The 17,421-nt window shown below is 38.5% G+C and overlaps 1 protein-coding gene across 1 annotated transcript in view; it reads right to left on the reverse strand.

Moving 5' to 3' along the window:
* VPS13B (vacuolar protein sorting 13 homolog B) overlaps positions 1 to 17,421 on the reverse strand; it is a 449,503-nt gene that overhangs the window by 88,210 nt on the left and 343,872 nt on the right. The window contains exon 36 of the mRNA XM_034068500.1: positions 4,611 to 5,018. Coding sequence (XP_033924391.1) covers positions 4,611 to 5,018 — 408 coding nt within the window. The remainder of the gene's footprint in view (positions 1 to 4,610; positions 5,019 to 17,421) is intronic.

Below are 17,421 nucleotides of genomic sequence, written 5' to 3' on the forward strand. Positions count from 1 at the left end.
AGCTACTTGGGACACAGTGTCAAACCTGACAGGACCCTGATGCCCACACCCATTATTCATTAAGGTTTGTTAGTGATTTGTATAACTGTCTACAAGCTGCACTTCCACCTCAGTCCTCGGTGGCCATTTAAATATTTAGTTTGTCCTCTGACTTTTAATGACAAAGAATTAATTTCCTATTGTTCAAGTGTTAGAAAGAGTTTATATTTCTTTCTAAAAGTAACAAATGTCTTCAGGGTGTTGTAAATGGCTTGTTACTGCTGCATATTATTTTAGGTAGTCATATCTAATTTAATGTTTTATTTCCCCATGGGCTAACTCGCATATCTACAGCATCCAAAGGCTATGAAAACGCCTTAGCAGAGTTTTCTCAAGAGAGTCAGTTAACTCAAAATGAAGCTTGGTCTTTGCTCTACACTAATTAATAGCTTCATTTAGTTTTTAGTATTTCTGTAAAAGTATCTGAAGTATGCAATTTCTTTCAGGTTTAGTAAAAACACTTGCCATTATCATATGCTCAACTAGTGTTTATTTTTTCCCTTTATTTGTATGCTAAAGTAATCATCTCTGTGTATGGGATGAAGAGCTGGGGAATTCTGTCTATGATTTGGAATATTTTATGTCCATAACTCTCTCGGTTCAGACACTGATCAGCAAGACTTCTCTCCTGTATCCAGCCAGAGCAAAATAAGGCTCCACTGAGAGGCTACAGGCTTCTTGCTGCCTTTCACTCTGGGGAGAGTACAATCTTCAACCTCTCTCATTTATCTGCTCTTTTGGCAGGTAGGTAGTGCTAATTTCAACACTAAATCTGAATTAATCGAAAACTATATATCTATAATTGCTTTCTATTTCCTCATATTGATTGCTAAAAATTATTTCAAATTTAATGGCATGTGACTGTTCTGGAGTGAGCTACATATCTCAAGTGAGATACCAAGCAATCTCAACTCTGACTGGGTACATGGAACTCAAGGGCTCTAGCCACTTTGTAGAAGATGCCACATACTTCATAGAACAAAAATAACTAAACCAGGTCTAACAATAGTTGTTGAACTTGGTGTTTTCTGCAGCAGTACAAATAAACTGGCAAAAATGACCTAAATGTCTGTTATTTGATTGTACAAAATGGTTACAAGTTTTAATTTGCAACTTTAAACCACAAAGTATAAAATGACTACAGATAAATATTCTATTTAACATCAGTATGACTTAAAGTGCTGCCCTTAAGAGTATCAGAAAAACAATACTGGTAGCCTCTTCTAAAAATTAATAATACATATTTTTTTAAGTGAACTTTGTTTTGGTTTGTTTTTTGCCAATACACTGCATCACATTCTACAATAGTATTACTTTACTAAAACCAAAATACTTGGGATTTCACCATAAGCACAGAGGAGAACATAAGTATTCTAGCAGAAATAGTAACCATGTTGTTATAAGTAACTATTGTATTAAAACATGAAAAATGTCCAAAAAATGAAGTCCCTTGACACACTAAAGGCTTAGGGTTGTATAATAGTGCAGCAGGATATGTAGAAATGGTGGTGCTCTAATTTGATCCAACTGCAATGTAAGTGTTCAACACTTACTATTTATTTTGTTGAGAGTGAAATAATTCAACTAATTAGTCCCTCCGTTTTTCAGAAGCTACATAATTTCACTTTCATAATAAATTAAGAGGAAAAATTAAGACAGAAGGCCTTGAGATTCCACGGTTAAACCAGGAAAGTCTAGAGGGAAAATTGATAATTATATATAAAAAAGTTACATAGCAAGCTTCCTTCTTAATTTCAGCTAAAAAAATCAAAGCATTACAGAAGGTCACGCACTTTTGTTTTCCCCTTATAAGGGAGGAAAAGCCGACAATACATTCTTGCGAGTTTTTTTTCTAAATAATTCCTAGCAAATAGGATTCGTTACAAACCAACCTCATCTCCTACACTAAAACTCATCTGGAAAGGGGTCGTTTACACTGTTTATAAAATACTGCCACATAAAATGTGTAAAAAAACATATTTCACTAAAAATAGCTTGCGTAAGTAAGGGATTAGAGTAGTTTCTACTGCTATAATTGTTCCTTTGTAGTTTTTTCCAAGATGTTTTTGAACAGTGTTTTTAACTATGTTTATTAAAGTCAGCACATCAAAAAGGATCAAAGAGAAAGCTAGTGAGAACCAAAGAAACCCCAAGCGTATTGTGTTGTCTCACTGGGGAGTTATGCAGATTCAAGTAAACAAGTGCAAATTGTTGAGGTTTTAATGAAAATTTTCTACAATTATTGTATCTGAAGTCATTCTATACAATAACATCTGTACAGCAGATGGCCATACTGTACAAAAGGCAAGCAATGCTCCTTTTTCTTCCTCTGTTTTAACAGTACATCTGAGATGACTACTTTTGTCATTGTGCTTAGTTTGGTTCAGCAAATAATTCGTAAAATGCAGCTGCTGCAGATGGTCACAACAGTTATTTGACTGTAAAATCAAAGACACAGTGAAGTATTTGCGTATTAGTTTCATTCTACAAAAAAAAAGCTGATATTAACCCTGTTCAGCTCAAAAGGTATACCTATAAAACCTTTTGTAAAAAGAAAAATAGTGAAGAACTGATATATTTAAATACTCCTTACTCCCAAGACACAGCTACTACAATTGTTTAATTGAGTTAGCTTGCATAATTTCTTTGCAATAATAAAACAATCTTGTTAGTAACTGTGGTATTCTTCTAATGTATTTTTAACACAAGATTATAACACCATTTTCCCCACGCTGAGTAATTTATCTTCTTCTTTGAAGTTATAATTTCCACTTTGGTTTCTATCAGCACTCCAATTTCAAATTAATAGTTCTAAATAAAAAAAAGGTAAAAAAAAATTAAAATATTTTTCCACTGTTTCAGTCAGTTTTGTGAAAGTGTCTTGCGCTTCTTGACACTTAGAACAATTTACTGCTCCACCGTAACATGCAAAACCTCATGCACATGTATTTTCTTTTCCTAAAGCAAAGATAAGGCAACTTCAGCTGGAAAAAATGTGAAAAAAAAGTCTGTTAATGTCTATTTATTGTCTCGTCAGAAGTTATTCATATAGAATGACTGATTTCCATTTTCATTAGATTCAGCATCAGTATTGCTTTACTTAATAATGCTTGCCAGACTGCAAACATACTGAAGATTCATGTATAGCTTGTGACATGAAGAATAAAGACTGGCTTCCTCAGACTGCCAGAAGAATTAAAAAGCAGAACTTCGTAGCGGAATATTTTTGAGGCTTAACGTGCAAGACAAGGTATGTCCTCCTCCTGGGAGGATGAAAAACTCCAGGGTAAGTGATATACACTACTGAGTTTGCCAAATTGCTTTATATACAGTGATGGAACAGGCTTGGCTTTGATATATCGAAGCTTGCTGTGGACACCATAATGTACCATGGGACAGATAATGTATAAATGATAGAGGGGAAGTTGTAGAAGGAAAGAGGATTATTACACAGAAAGAAAACTAGAACTATTTAAAGGACATTAGAAAGGCCTTTTACTCAGTTGCATTGCTTTCTATGCTAGATAGCAATCCGATTGGAAAAGCGTGGGAACGCAGGCACTGTTCCTGCCTGCACGGCTGTTTGTTTATGGATAAATCGAGAGTTTCAGGCTCCAGCACATTCACAAGCTTTCATGTCCTATGAACCTTAAATTTTTAATTTTTAACTTTTAAAACAATAAAGAAACACTAAAACTTGCTGGCCTGAGGAGAAACATTTCTGATGAAAAAGAAATAAATCTCCACCTTGCTTGGCTTAAAACTTGTTCCTCTCAGCTACAGACCATTTTACCTTGCAAGCTGTTCTGCCAGCTACCTACATCTGGCTCATCTCCACATCACATAAATGTACCATCTTATTCATAGAATCATAGAATAGTTAGGGTTGGAAAGGACCTTAAGATCATCTAGTTCCATTATTCATTTTATTAAAGGACTAATAAAAGATTTTACAAAGACACACAAAATGTCTTCATTTTAAATGAGTCTCTGGTATCCTGTTAATTGTACCCAAGGTGTAAAGTTTCCTTGCAGTTCTGCAGTAAAGAGGCCAGAGTGCCCATTTTCCCTGGGTGATTCCCAGCTGTGCAGACGAAGCATGTAAAAATTGAAAAGTTCATAAACCTGAAGAAGAATAACAGTATGACCCAACATTTACATAGAAGAATATCTCAGGGCTCCGAACAATTATTGTATTTTTGCAAGCAGGAATATAGGGGTCCTAAAAAGAAAATGTAATTGTAGAGTGAAAACCATCAAAATGTTGTCCTTTGAAGTATGTGCTGAATTATCAGGATACCAGAATAGTGGTTCTTATAACCAGCCAGAATTCCATCAATAAATCAGTAATTACAAGCTAGGGGATATTAACTACAAAATTAAGCACTCCTGGGTGCTGCCTTACTGAAAGGAAAGCTCAGGTAATGGAGGCAGTCAGGGATTTGTTATTTTCTGTTGTGGATTTACAATGTCAGCTAGAGGAGCTCCTCTCAAAGCTCCACAGTTTAAAATGGTTACTAGGCCACCACTTGAACAAATCAGTAGCACTTGCAGCTTTCAAAAACTCTTACCTGCAGTTTTATGTCCACTTTTAATATTCAGGCTCCCTCTGAGGTTTGATACGGAGAGTAACAGACAAGGTTTGCAGGGATGTGGGATGGTTTCCATCGAAACAACCATTTGAACAGTGTGAATAGAAATTTTCTGGAAGCTGGAAAGGGCTTGCCATAACTTTTCTTGTACTGAAGCCTTCTGCACAGCGTGGGTGTGTGCTGCAGGTAGCTTATCCCTTGTACCGAGGATTCTGGTTACTGAAGTGGAATTCTCATCTGGAATAATGCCAGCTGACGGGTCGGCCTCCTTCCTGGGTTCATTATCATTTGTGGTTATGATTTTCTTCAAAAACTGGTTTATTTGATCAAGTCTGGCAAAACTGAGATTTGCTTTCAAAGGTTTTGATATGTCCACGTTTATGTCAGCTGAAGGAGAGAGTTGGAGAAAAAAATATGAAATGCTATAGTGCGATTATTCAAGCAATGTAAAAATATTAGTCATTTTGTCAGGATAACATTATTTCTACCAAGTTTCATGACGAGGACTGAATGTTAAAACGTAACGAAACTATTGTTTTAAATAAATCTGAATTAAAACATCATGAAAAATACTACAAGGAATCTTCTCTAAACACAGTTTTAAAGAAACATCACAATGTGGATCCTATTTCTTTGTTTCTACCCAGGGATCATCACAGCTATCTGAAAGACACACACTTTATCTGAGCATGTAGGAGGGTAAATACATTAGTCCTTTTGTGTCAGAATGAAAATATACTTCACATTCTCTTGAGTTTTTCATCCAGTAAAGCTATTTGACTAAATTCCAAAGCCAACAGCAAACATTTTAAACAAATTTAAATGAGTGAATAACATGTATATTCTGTTGTTTTCTACACAGCTAATACGCAATATTCTTCAATGCATTTTCAAGATGAAATGTGAAAAAAGTCAAATATAAAAGCCAAAATAATGTATATTGAGATTTCTTTGTTTTCCAGAGAGACTGGAATAACCTAATATTTTCAAAATGTTCTTTGTCTCCTTAGTAAAGTACTGTAGTACTTCCCAGACTGTTTAAAGTCTCACAGAATTTTTAGAAATCACAACTAACATGAACAACATCGACAAAAGTGACATTATAGTAGTTGAGATGTTGCAACTACCAAGATCATTTCACAGATGGGAAGCAGGATTTTATGATGGTTGAAATTCCCTTCTGTACTAACTACCTTTTTATCAGTACATTACACTTCACTATGGAAATCCAGCTTTAACTTTGTTTTAAAAAGTCTTCATTTCAAATTCAGCCAGCAATGAGACAGCTATCCCACGCAGGGGGAAAAGTTTTGCTTTTCACTTTCCTATTTCATTCCCACTGCCCCACCCCCAAGAACCCACAATGACTAAAATTCTGTGTATATATCTAAGCTAGATTAAATGTTCAGAGAAAACAGCACTACTTAGTTTCAAGTTTCATTATAGATGTATTTAAGAAACACTGTTTGTTCAAGGTTTTGCACAGATTAATGGGTATTTCACCAAATTAGGACCTAGTTTCAAGTTGTCCAGGATCACATTCTACCCTTAATGTAGATGCAAAGTGATGAGCTCAAGTCTCCCACTCTTTAGGTAAATTGTAAGTTTTTGAAACAATGGTAGGGCTGCAGGAGCAGAGTTTCAGAGAGCCCCAGGCACAGGACAAAGCACTTTTCTGACCCCTCAAATATCTGTGGGGTTCTAAATTTCAGTTAGATTCTTTGGGGTCTTAACAGGTAAGTATCTGAATTACAAACTAGTATTTTTTTCTACAATGGTAAGTGCAACTTATTAATGGCCATATAAGATTTATTACAACTGCATTAAACCCCCCAGCAATCTTAAAAAAGAAGTCTGTAGTACTCCACAAGCCACAGATAACTGAAATTTAAGACTAAAAATCTATTTTAATTATAACCTAGAATTTTTAATTAATGGTTTTCTGAAAACGCTTTCTCTTATGTTAAAGTCTTCCACGCTGAGCTAGAAACTGTGGCAAAACACTTGCTAATGCATGGGCCTAGTAAAAAGGCACACATCAAGGCTAGGAAGCTGGACATTACAAGAGAACAGATCTTTAGGCATCCAAAATCCACACATGATCAACTTAGAAGATTTTTCAAAATGCTTATGCACTGATATTTTTAATTAAAACCAAGGGAAGAGAAATGTCAGAACACTTTTGAAAATCTCTCCACCCTTCTTGGCAGTAAAGAATACCCAAAGTCTCCCCTGCCTTTTTGCACACATCACTGGTTCTCTCCTCCTTTTGAATGGAGAAAGGAGACACAAAGAAATTGAACACCCACATGACATTATAATATTTATTTAATTATAATACTCAAATGGAAAATAGTGTTATTCTAATTAAGTGCTTTAAAAATAAACAAACAAATAACCCATCAAACAAATAAGCAGCATTTTTTAAATGACCCAAGTCTGAAATCCAAACTGCACTAGGATTTGGGTTTCTGAACCATTTAGGCACTTTCAAAACAAATCCTTTATCAGCTTAATTTTGTCCATTAGTGACGTAGTAATACAGGAGTAAAACAGATAATTCTGTAGCAAAGCCAAGAACAAGTTTGTAAATAGAGAAAAAGGACCCTTATTGCTTGGTGTTACACCTTTCACATTTAACTGCTTTGTCAGTGGCACATTTAATTGCAAACACTTTCTTATGTACTTATGGTAGTATTGCCCAAAAGAGGAAAAAACAATAAAACCCCTACAACCTATGATCCTAAACCCCAAACTGATCAGATGTAAGTTGACAGAACAAATGCCAAGCTAAAGCCATACAGTAAAGTGATTGAGAAAGAGTTAAAAGAAGATGAATATGAGAGCAGCAGTTCTCCCTTGGGCTTCCTCAAGAAGGGCAGAGAAGAGACAGGGCTCTGGGGATGCTCACCAGTGGAACAAGCATATGGCACCTCCTGTCCTGGCCTGTGGTTTATCACTGCTGTTAGTCACTTGTTTTCATAAACAAGAGAGCAATAAAAAATGGACACTAGGACACCAGCGAAATGCAAATTAGTTCCCTGTTTTCTGTTTGGAAGCTGTGCATGTCACACAGAAAAATGTTGTCATGACTTGTACCTTGACAAAGATTTGTCTTATTACTATTATGTAGCGTATCAGCCTTGACTGAAGGCAGTGGCAGACACAGGGATAATTTAAGAAAATGTAATTCTGGATCTGTCATTGAAAATATTTTAACTATCTCATAGTGACACAGGTTATTTTCACAATTGGGAAAGATTATGTAAGGAGATTCTTTGGCATTTTAAGTAAAACATTCAGAAAAATAAAAACCCAGCTGAGCAATCAACATCTTTCTAGTTTTTGTTCTGCTTTACAAGGGAAAATTTAACATTTTTTTCTAAGAAAACATATTTAATGGACAGAAACAGTGAAAACTGATTAAATGTGAAGAGCTATTTATAGCAGATGATGAAGATAGATATGCAGCAGCTTCCCCATCCACTCAAAATGGACTAAAAAGAGATGTTATGATGTAAAGGGCCACCTGGATGCAGCTGGAGTAGAATTTCCAGGGTGCAAAATCCAAGGGTACCAGCCTTTTTAGATGATGTTAAGCACCTTGGGAAGTACATCACAGAACATTGTGAAGATTCTGTACCAGCAGGAAAACATAGGTTCCTATAATTCAAACAGCTCTTTGAATTGTCCAAAATTACATGGGAATCGGGACAGGGCAAGGTAGCTCAAAGCTGCCTTTAAGTCATCAATTACATCAGTCTCTTTGGCCACCAGTGACTGGCTACCACAATTACAGCCCAATGCTTTCTTCAGATTTAAGACATAATACATAATAGCAGTAACTCCTCCCTTGCCCTCCCCCAGCTGCTGTTATCTATTTCCAACAAATAAATAGTAAAGAAATTACTGTGCTTGTAAAGACTGCATTCAAGTGAGTTATTTCTGGTTATGTTTAAATCAGACTGAGTTAGATGATATCAAAGATCTTTGTTTTTTTTTTAATTACAGTATAGTATTTGAATGTAGATTTTGACTTGTCTTTTGTTTTCTTCACTACACCTTTTTAGATTATCTAGTAAATCCCTGTCTATCAATTATTAGTTTCTAATTACCCTTCACAACTTTCTGAACAGCTACTAGGAAACAGAATGGCGAAATAACTATTGAGTTAAAAGGAGATTAGATAAATATAAATAAATTATACTTATTATATGCTCCCACCACACCAGGAGATGACTTAACAGTGAAAGGAAAAGACTCACATTGCAATAATGAAATCAGAGAGGGAATTCAGGTCCCAGAGGCGATTCTATGGAGTTTATGTTAATGTACACCTTGTGGGGGACCAAAAAATAAACTGGAATAGTTTCCTGAAAACCGTTTCCAGCTATTTTCTCATTTAAAAAGTTCCAACTTCACTTGACCCATTAGTCATCATATTACTTACATTTATTATGTATTTTGAAATCTATTACAAAAAACCCAATGGATTCAATATGGCCTGTTTGAACAAAATCATAACATCTATAAAAGAAAACCTATGAGCAGCACTCTGAAACTTCTGTCTGAAACAATTTCTTTCTTTGTCATTTTATTACTTAGAGCTGTAGATAAAAAAATTCAGGGTTATGAGTATTTTACCCTTGTTCTCCATAACATTCAGATTTGTACTGTGAAGATATAATTTTATTCTGTGAACTTGAGGTAAATGATATTACTCAAAAGGACTTTTTATTTGGTGGGATAAGAATGAATAAGCAACACAAAAATAACAGAGCTCCTAGGAAGTTGCATTAGGTCAATCCCAGCTCTTACTGAAGTCAGTGAGCTTATTCTAATATATCCCATAAGTTAATGTACACCAGGTAACTATTTCTATGACTAATAAACTACCATAGTATACTCTGAATCTGAAAAAGCAGAAAGTAAACGCCATTAAAATTATTTATAGGCTTTACTTATAAGATTGGGATCTTTCCTCAGACTATGAGAAATGTTGAACCATGAGAGAAAAATATGGCATTTTCCAAGAATTTGTTCACTTCTCATAACCCTCGTTCTCCAGTAGATCCTTTATTTCTTACAGTTAATATAGAAAAGCCCAGGTCTGTCTTCCTCAAGTTGGACATGGGTCTTGCTCTCCCCTACCCCAAGAAGACTGTAAAATATTAAAATTCTTAATAAATTGTAGTGCTATAAAACTACTATTTGCCCTAAACTCTTAGGAGGATTGAATTTCCTAATCCTAAACAGTAGAAGAGCAGACAAGAGACATGAAACATTTTACCACCAGTAACATTCTTTTTCTGGGAGCCACCCATCCTGATGTAGAGAGTTTAAACAGAGGAAATCTGAGGAAGGTAAAGGTAATCTTGAGCCCTGATTCTGATTTGGAGTCAGGGTGGCCCTTCAGTAACAGGGAAACGGCTGAATTGCAAAAATTAAATTTATAAAAATAGGAAAGAGAGAGACATGTAAAGAAAAGACTTGCTGTACTGTTCTCAATTGTCCCTAGTCAGGCATCAAAAGAAAGACAAATTAAAAGAAATTGAAAAGCAAGAAGAATCCAAACGAATTGTTTTTATCCTCTAATTCATCATTCCCAATTTGGATCAAGGGAAAAGAAGGAAGAAACTTGAGACAAGGCTTCAGAGGCCATCTGCAGTCCATCTTGTATTCTGCTCCTGTGAGACAGATGCCAATTAGCCTGGGAGAGGCTGGTAGTCATACTCAGTATTTCTACCTACTGCTGTCTGTGTGCTGCAGCCCCAGGGAAGCAGCTCTCTAATGTCAATATGGCAAACTAAAGCCTTCAGGGAGCTTAATCAGCTTGAGCCATGATGGAGGTTCTCAGCAGTAACAACTCCTACTTCCACGGTCTAGTATGGCATCCACATTATGTGAAGGTGACACAAACATTAACAGCTCTAGCTAGCCAGTGGCTGGGCTTGAGAGCTCGGACAAGGGTCAGAGTGATATTATTCTATTAAGTTTTTTAAATGGTCACAACTGAACCAAACCAAATTGTTTTAGGTCGAGAAGACCAAAAATACCATTAATAAATGAGGGAGGGTTACTGCTATTCACAGGATGTTGACTGAAATTAAACAGCTATGCAACTACCAAATACAATACATAAGTGTGTTAAGGATTGGGTGGCGAGGCCAAAAACTGTACTGTGAAATGAATACTCCAGCTAAGGGCAATGCTAATTCTCAGAGAGTCAGGGAAGTTGAAGCACACGACAGTGAGAAAAAATAAATTGTTCCAGGTCATGGAGCATGTTTATGAAAATGAACCCATGAGTACTAACTCTGTATTATCTGCTTACTTGTACAAAGACATACTGGGGGGGGGAGGAAGAGGATTTCAGAAAAATAAGCAAATGTTTGAAATAAGTTTTAAAAGAATGCCAATACACTGAAAATATGCCAATAAAATATTTCCGAACTTATCCATGTGGCTTTGATGTGCAGGTTTCATTTCTAGTACTTAAGACATCTAAGAAACGAAATTAAAAGTAACTGTTGCAGACACTGCTTTTAGAAAGGTACATTAATACACTGATACTACAGACAACAGATGTGTCAAAACCAAGGCAATACCTACAGGCTGCTACACCTGTTTGGAATATTTCTCTTTGCCCTCTTAATCAAATAAATATCATTTCATGGCTACAGTGTCAGAGCTTTAAAAACTTGTTTGCAAAAGAGCAAAGGGAAAAAAAACCTACTAGAAAGCTCAAAAGTTTTGCAAATGACCCAGAGTTAATTAGAAAAGTCTGCACCCCGGCCAGTTCCCCTTCTCACGTGTCAGCTCTCATTAAATCAAAAAATTCTCATTTCAAAGTTAACAAACACCATGGTTAACAAAACTGTTAAACTGGGATCAAGTGGGCACATTCCTAGATTTATATATGATGTCATGCTAAGCAGCCCACAGCTGAACTTGCAAGTAGTATGAATGATTTTTCAATATATTAAGTATCTGATCTAATGCTAATTTTCTCTCTATAGGCTAACTGTGCTGGGAACAGGTGGCCCTGCTTTCAATTACGGAGGGCTAACATGCCAGTGTGAGGCCTGGATTAGTTCACCTTCTCACAGGGAATTTGCCTCGGTTGGGAATGGATTTATTATGGCTTCACACATGGAACGGAGCTCATGTCAGCTGAGGGCAGTGATACATCATATGATTCAAATTAACCTGCTGTGGACTGTTCCGCAGGGCTGATATTGTGTATTAAAATGACGACATTTTTAAAACAGCTTGAAAGAAACCAGGATTGCTGAAGTGCAATGGTTCCAATTTGTTCCAACTAATCTATCACCTGCTGGAGATATTATTATAGTGGGTTTCTGGTAGCTGCTATTTTCCAGGTTTCTCCAAACCACTGACCTTGCTAATGGATACAATTGTTGCCTCTGCAAACAGGGGGGCGAAAAGCTGGAGATGGGAGTGCCATGGTGCAGTTTTGTTGCTGCTTTTTATGCACAACCCTAGATACAGCTTGTGCCCCCCCATGGCGTCCAAATGCTGCCACAGAGCAACTGCCAGGAAAAGAGCAATCCCGTGGGTCCCCTGAGTTCTCACTTTATCTTTCAGCAGGGCACGGCATTGTTTAGTTTGCCTGGATAGTTTCTTCTGTAGAAATTATTTTGAAAGGTGAAGTATCAAGGACTGCAGTTATTTCACACTGTGCAGTCTTCCCAAGAAACTACTGAGGGAAGAGGACTTTGGCATAAACCATCCATATTTTGCGTGTGTAAGTATTTTAAGACAATTTGTATGAAGTCGCAGTTACATGAACATGCTCTGTATCATCTGCATGCACAAAGAACACATCAAAAAGACAGCTTTTATAGCCAAGAAGCACAGTTGATTAAAAAAATAAATCCAGTGAAAGGACTAGAGGGCAAAGTGAATAATTTTTCAAAACCTATTAAAACAAGATGGTCATATTTGTTTCTCACCTAATGAATAATATCTAATGCTGAAGCAATAAATAGCTCACTTATGTATTCAACAAGAATTAGATGTAAAATCCAGTAAGAGACTGAATATAAAGGAGGGTCATGTAAACTCATGTAGATGGAATTTTAAAAATTTTAAATAATTAGTTACTATAGAAAGAGAAAGAATAGTCCTTTAATACACTGTGGGGTTAAAGTTGAGATCTGTTCCCACAGGCTTGATGATGAATGCTTATTTCTCCTAGGATCCTATTACCTTAAATCTGGAAGAAATATCATTTTTCTCTAGTTGCCAAAAAATGTACAAAATAATCAACTTATGTGGCAAGAAGTGCATTAATGTATCCTGTTATTCTCATTTAATTAGTGGTTTCCAAGTTTTGCTACTTGCTGTAGTTTTTTGATCTCCCAGCTAATATGGACTGACAACCTGGTTTCCTGTGTGGTGAAACCATACGATTTTTCTGTGGAGCACTATCTACTTATTTACTTCAGCTAACAAACTATTTACAAGGAGTACTGGTTTTATCTAACCCAGCAAACACTGGGAACCCGTTTGTTTCAACTGCTTGCATGGTAGTCTGCATCATAAAACACAGGCATGACTGGTTGCTGCATTTGGAATTTAACCTCAGCACAGCGACAATGAATTTTGTAAGAAAAATTACATTAAAATTAACCCCCTGAACTTTGCACTCTTAAAATACATACAGAAAACGGAATAGTTATTCCAACTGCTACATCCAGATTTTTGTCTGCCTAGGCACAGCTGTCATCACATGCACTGACTTTTCAGAACAGCAGATCAGCTGTACCCAACAGGTAGCACCTACTGGTGCATCCACTGCATTTTAATAATTTACTTTCCACAGTTATAAAATGCACATGCATGAACAACTGTGAAAACATACAGTATGTCCTTAGAAAATACACAGCAGCAGTATTACTTGCCAAATATTTACCAAAAAAGAGTAGACCTTTCAGTCCTGCAACATAAGCATAATCCAGAAGTGCCTTTATTTATTCAATTTATTAACTGTGATGTCTCCCATCACAAATATCATCTGTCTGATGACCTTGCAAGAGCTCTCAGGAGTTCTGCTGAGGTTCTTGTCCTCAATGAACAACAGCCAGCTTAGTTAGTATCTGGCGAAGCAGACACTTTCTCCAGGCCTGTTGACGGCCAAGCTACCTCACCATGGAAGAAGTTGTGGTTAGAGGACTTCTTCCCCCCAAGGAGAGTTAGTAACTTATTTTCCAGTAGCCTGCTGAGGAGCTGTCAAGCTTTCATAACTCTTTGCATGTGCTGTTCTGACGCAATCACATGCAGAAAGCGCCTATCATTACTCATCCAGTGAAACCTCCAGCCCCCAAGGAATGCTTCTTGGTAAAGGTTAGTTTATTTGAAGAGGATCTCATAGTGGCAACAGCTGAGTTCAGAAAAATCTGCAAAGGAACGCAGAGCTGTTTTGTTATATTACAGCAGCAAAACACTTCATTAAAATTCAGGCTAATTACTGTTGAATCCTGTGTAATCATAGTTCCAATTAGCAGATAAAAGATGATTAAAAAAAAAACACTTATGGCTAGGAAGAGATCCTAAAGGAAATCTCTTAAGTTTTACCTGCTTTGTGAGAAGTAGACTGAAGTTTATGATGCATTAATTTACAGTTTTTCGGTTCCCTATTTAACCAAATACCATGGAGGGGAGAGATTTAACACCAATTCAAGATCTGACTGAATTGCTGAGAATGGGGTAGACACTTAGGCTACTTATGAATACATACTTTGCAAGCTGGTACAACTCCCAAGTGTGCTAGTTTAGTTAGAAGTCTGTCTTACTGACATGAGAGCATCAGGGAAACACCTTCAAGTGTGTAATAAATTAAATATACAGGCTGAGCCAAGAAATTATAGTGAGAATCTTGAGGAAAGGGGAATGCACAGGAAAAGGATCTGGGAATACAGGAATCTGACAGATATGGGGAGAGAGGACAGAAGAATTGGGGGAGAGGGGGGAAAAGGAAAGGATGGATAAAAGAAAAACAATCTAGCAGCAGTATCCAAAAGGCCACTGATAGTAGCTGTCTCTACCTCTCTTGTGCTGGTTATGACTAGAATGAAAATATACTATAATTATCAATTAATTTTTCAGTTCTAATCATAGAATAATAGAATAGTTAGGGTTGGAAAGGACCTTAAGATCATCTAGTTCCAACCCCCCTGCCATGGGCAGGGACATCTCACACTAAATCATTTCACTCAAGGCTTCATCCAAACCTGGCTCTGTCCATCCCAGCCTTGAACACCACCAGGGATGGAGCATTCACAACCTCCCTGGGCAACCCATTCCAGTGCCTCACCACCCTAACAATAAAGAATTTCTTCCTTATATCCAATCTAAACCTCTGCTGTTTAAGTTTCAACCCATTACCCCTTGTCCTATCACTACAGTCCCTAACAAATAGTCCCTCCCCAGCACCCCTGTAGCCCCCCTTCAGATACTGGAAGGCTGCTATGAGGTCTCCACGCAGCCTTCTCTTCTCCAGGCTGAACAGCCCCAACTTTCTCAGCCTGTCTTCATACGGGAGGTGCTCCAGTCCCCTGATCACCCTCACGGCCCTGTTGTTCTGTGTGTCAAGGTTCCTCTGAATGGCATTCCTCCAGCGTATCAACCGAACCTCACAGCTTGTTGTCATCAACAAACTTGCTGAGGGCACACTCAATCCCACTGTCCATGTCACCAACAAAGATGTTAACCAAGACTGGTCCCAGCACCGATCCCTGAGGGACACCACTCATTACTGGTCTCCAGACGGACATTGAACCGTTGACCACAACTCTTTGCGTGCAAAGAAGCCATTCAGAACCTCAGCCTTCTCCAAGTCCTGTGTAGCCAGTTCTCCCAAAAGCTTCCGGAGGGGGCCTACATTGTCCTTAGTCTGTTTTTTAGCCGCTACATACCTATAAAATCCCTTCCTGTTACCTTTGGCATCCCTAGTCAAGTGTAGCTCCAATTGGGCCTTAGCTTTCCTAACCTGGTCCATAACTTCCTGGAGAACATCCCTGTATTCATCCCAGGCCACCTGTCCTTGCTTCCACCTTTTATAAGCCTCTCTTTTTCCTGTGAATTTTCTCAGCAGCTCCTCATCCATCCAAGGAGGTCTCCTGGCCCTCCTGCTGCACTTCCTTCTAGTTGGGATGCAACACTCCTGAGCTTGTAGCAGGTGATCCTTGAATATCAACCAAGAGTCTTGGGCCCCCTTACCCTCTAGGGCTATATCCCATGGAACCTTGCTAAGCAGGTTCCTGAAGAGCCCAAAGTCTGCTCTCTTGAAGTTCAGGGCAGTGAGCTTGCTGCACACTCTTCTCACTGTCTTGAGGACCTCGAATTCGACCATCTCATGTTCACTGCATCCAAGACTTCCCTGGAGCATCACATTTCCAACGAGCCCTTCCCTGTTGGTGAGCATGAGGTCAAGTATGGCACCTCTCCTTGTCAGCTCATCTATTGCTTGTAGAAGGAAGCTGTCCTCCACCCAATCAAGAAACCTCCTGGATTGCTTGTGCCGGGCCATACCGTTGCTTCAGCAGATGTCAGGGTGGTTGAAGTCCCCCATGAGAACAAGGGCCTGCGAGTGTGAGGCTTTTCCTATTTGTCTGTAGAGCTCTTCATCCACAGGTTCCTCTTGATCAGGCAGTCTGTAACATATCCCCACAGTAATGTGTCCCATCACCGATTTCCCCTTAACCCTGACCCACAAACTTTCTTTTAACTGCTCACCTGTCCCCAGACAGAGTTCCATACTCTCCAGCTTATCCCTAACATAAAGGGCAACTCCCCATCCCCTCCTACCAGGCCTGTCTTTTCTAAAAAGCCCATAATTTTCCATTCCAACACTCCAGTCAAAGGAGCCATCCCACCATGTTTCTGTGATGCCTGTTATATCATAGCCCCGTAGATGTGCCCACATCTCTAATTCCTCTTGTTTGTTCCCCATGCTACGGGCATTTGTATAGAGGCATCTGATCCGAGCTCCAAATGAAGCCGGCTCGTTGCCTGGAGCGGCTAGAATATCACTGCATTGCTCAGAGTATTTATTATAGGTGCTGGCAACTGACTGGGTGTGTTGGGATGAAATGATGCCCCCCTCCCCCAACACAACTAGTTTAAAGCATCCTTGACAAGTCTGGCAAGCCTCCCAGCAAAACCACTCTTCCCTTTCTTTATCAGAGCAGCTCCACCAGCTGCAGCCCCACCAGCCCCATTTATCAGAGCAGGCCCCATGTCCAAGACACCCAAACCCTTGACTATGACACCACCCTTTGAACCATTTATTAACCTGTCCAATCCTCCTTGCCTTTGTAAGGTCCTCCCCTGTGTCCTGGAGAATTGTTGAAAAGACTATCTGAGCTCCAGAGCCCCTGACCACCTCTCCCAGAGCTCTGTAGTCCTTCTTTATACTCCTCAGGCTACTACTATCTATATCCTTAGCACCCACATGTATCACTAGAAGCGGGTAACAGTCCGTGGGACTTACTAGAGTAGGCAGCCTCTCCAAAACATCCCTGATCCGTGCCCCAGGTAGGCAACACACCTCCCTTGTGACCGGGTCAGGCTGACAGATGAGCACTTCTGTCCCTTTCAAGGCAGAGTCCCCTACTACTACAACCCGCCGCTTTTTCCTGGCGGCACCAGTAGAGATCTTGTGTACCAGTGCAGTAATGATTGTAGGTTTGAAGGTTCAAAGTCATACTGAAGCCAAATATGGATTAATATAACAAAAGCTCTGCATTATCAGGTGATTATAAAT

The sequence above is a fragment of the Melopsittacus undulatus genome, chromosome 1 (genome assembly GCF_012275295.1).
Source record: "Melopsittacus undulatus isolate bMelUnd1 chromosome 1, bMelUnd1.mat.Z, whole genome shotgun sequence".
NCBI lineage: Eukaryota > Metazoa > Chordata > Aves > Psittaciformes > Psittaculidae > Melopsittacus > Melopsittacus undulatus.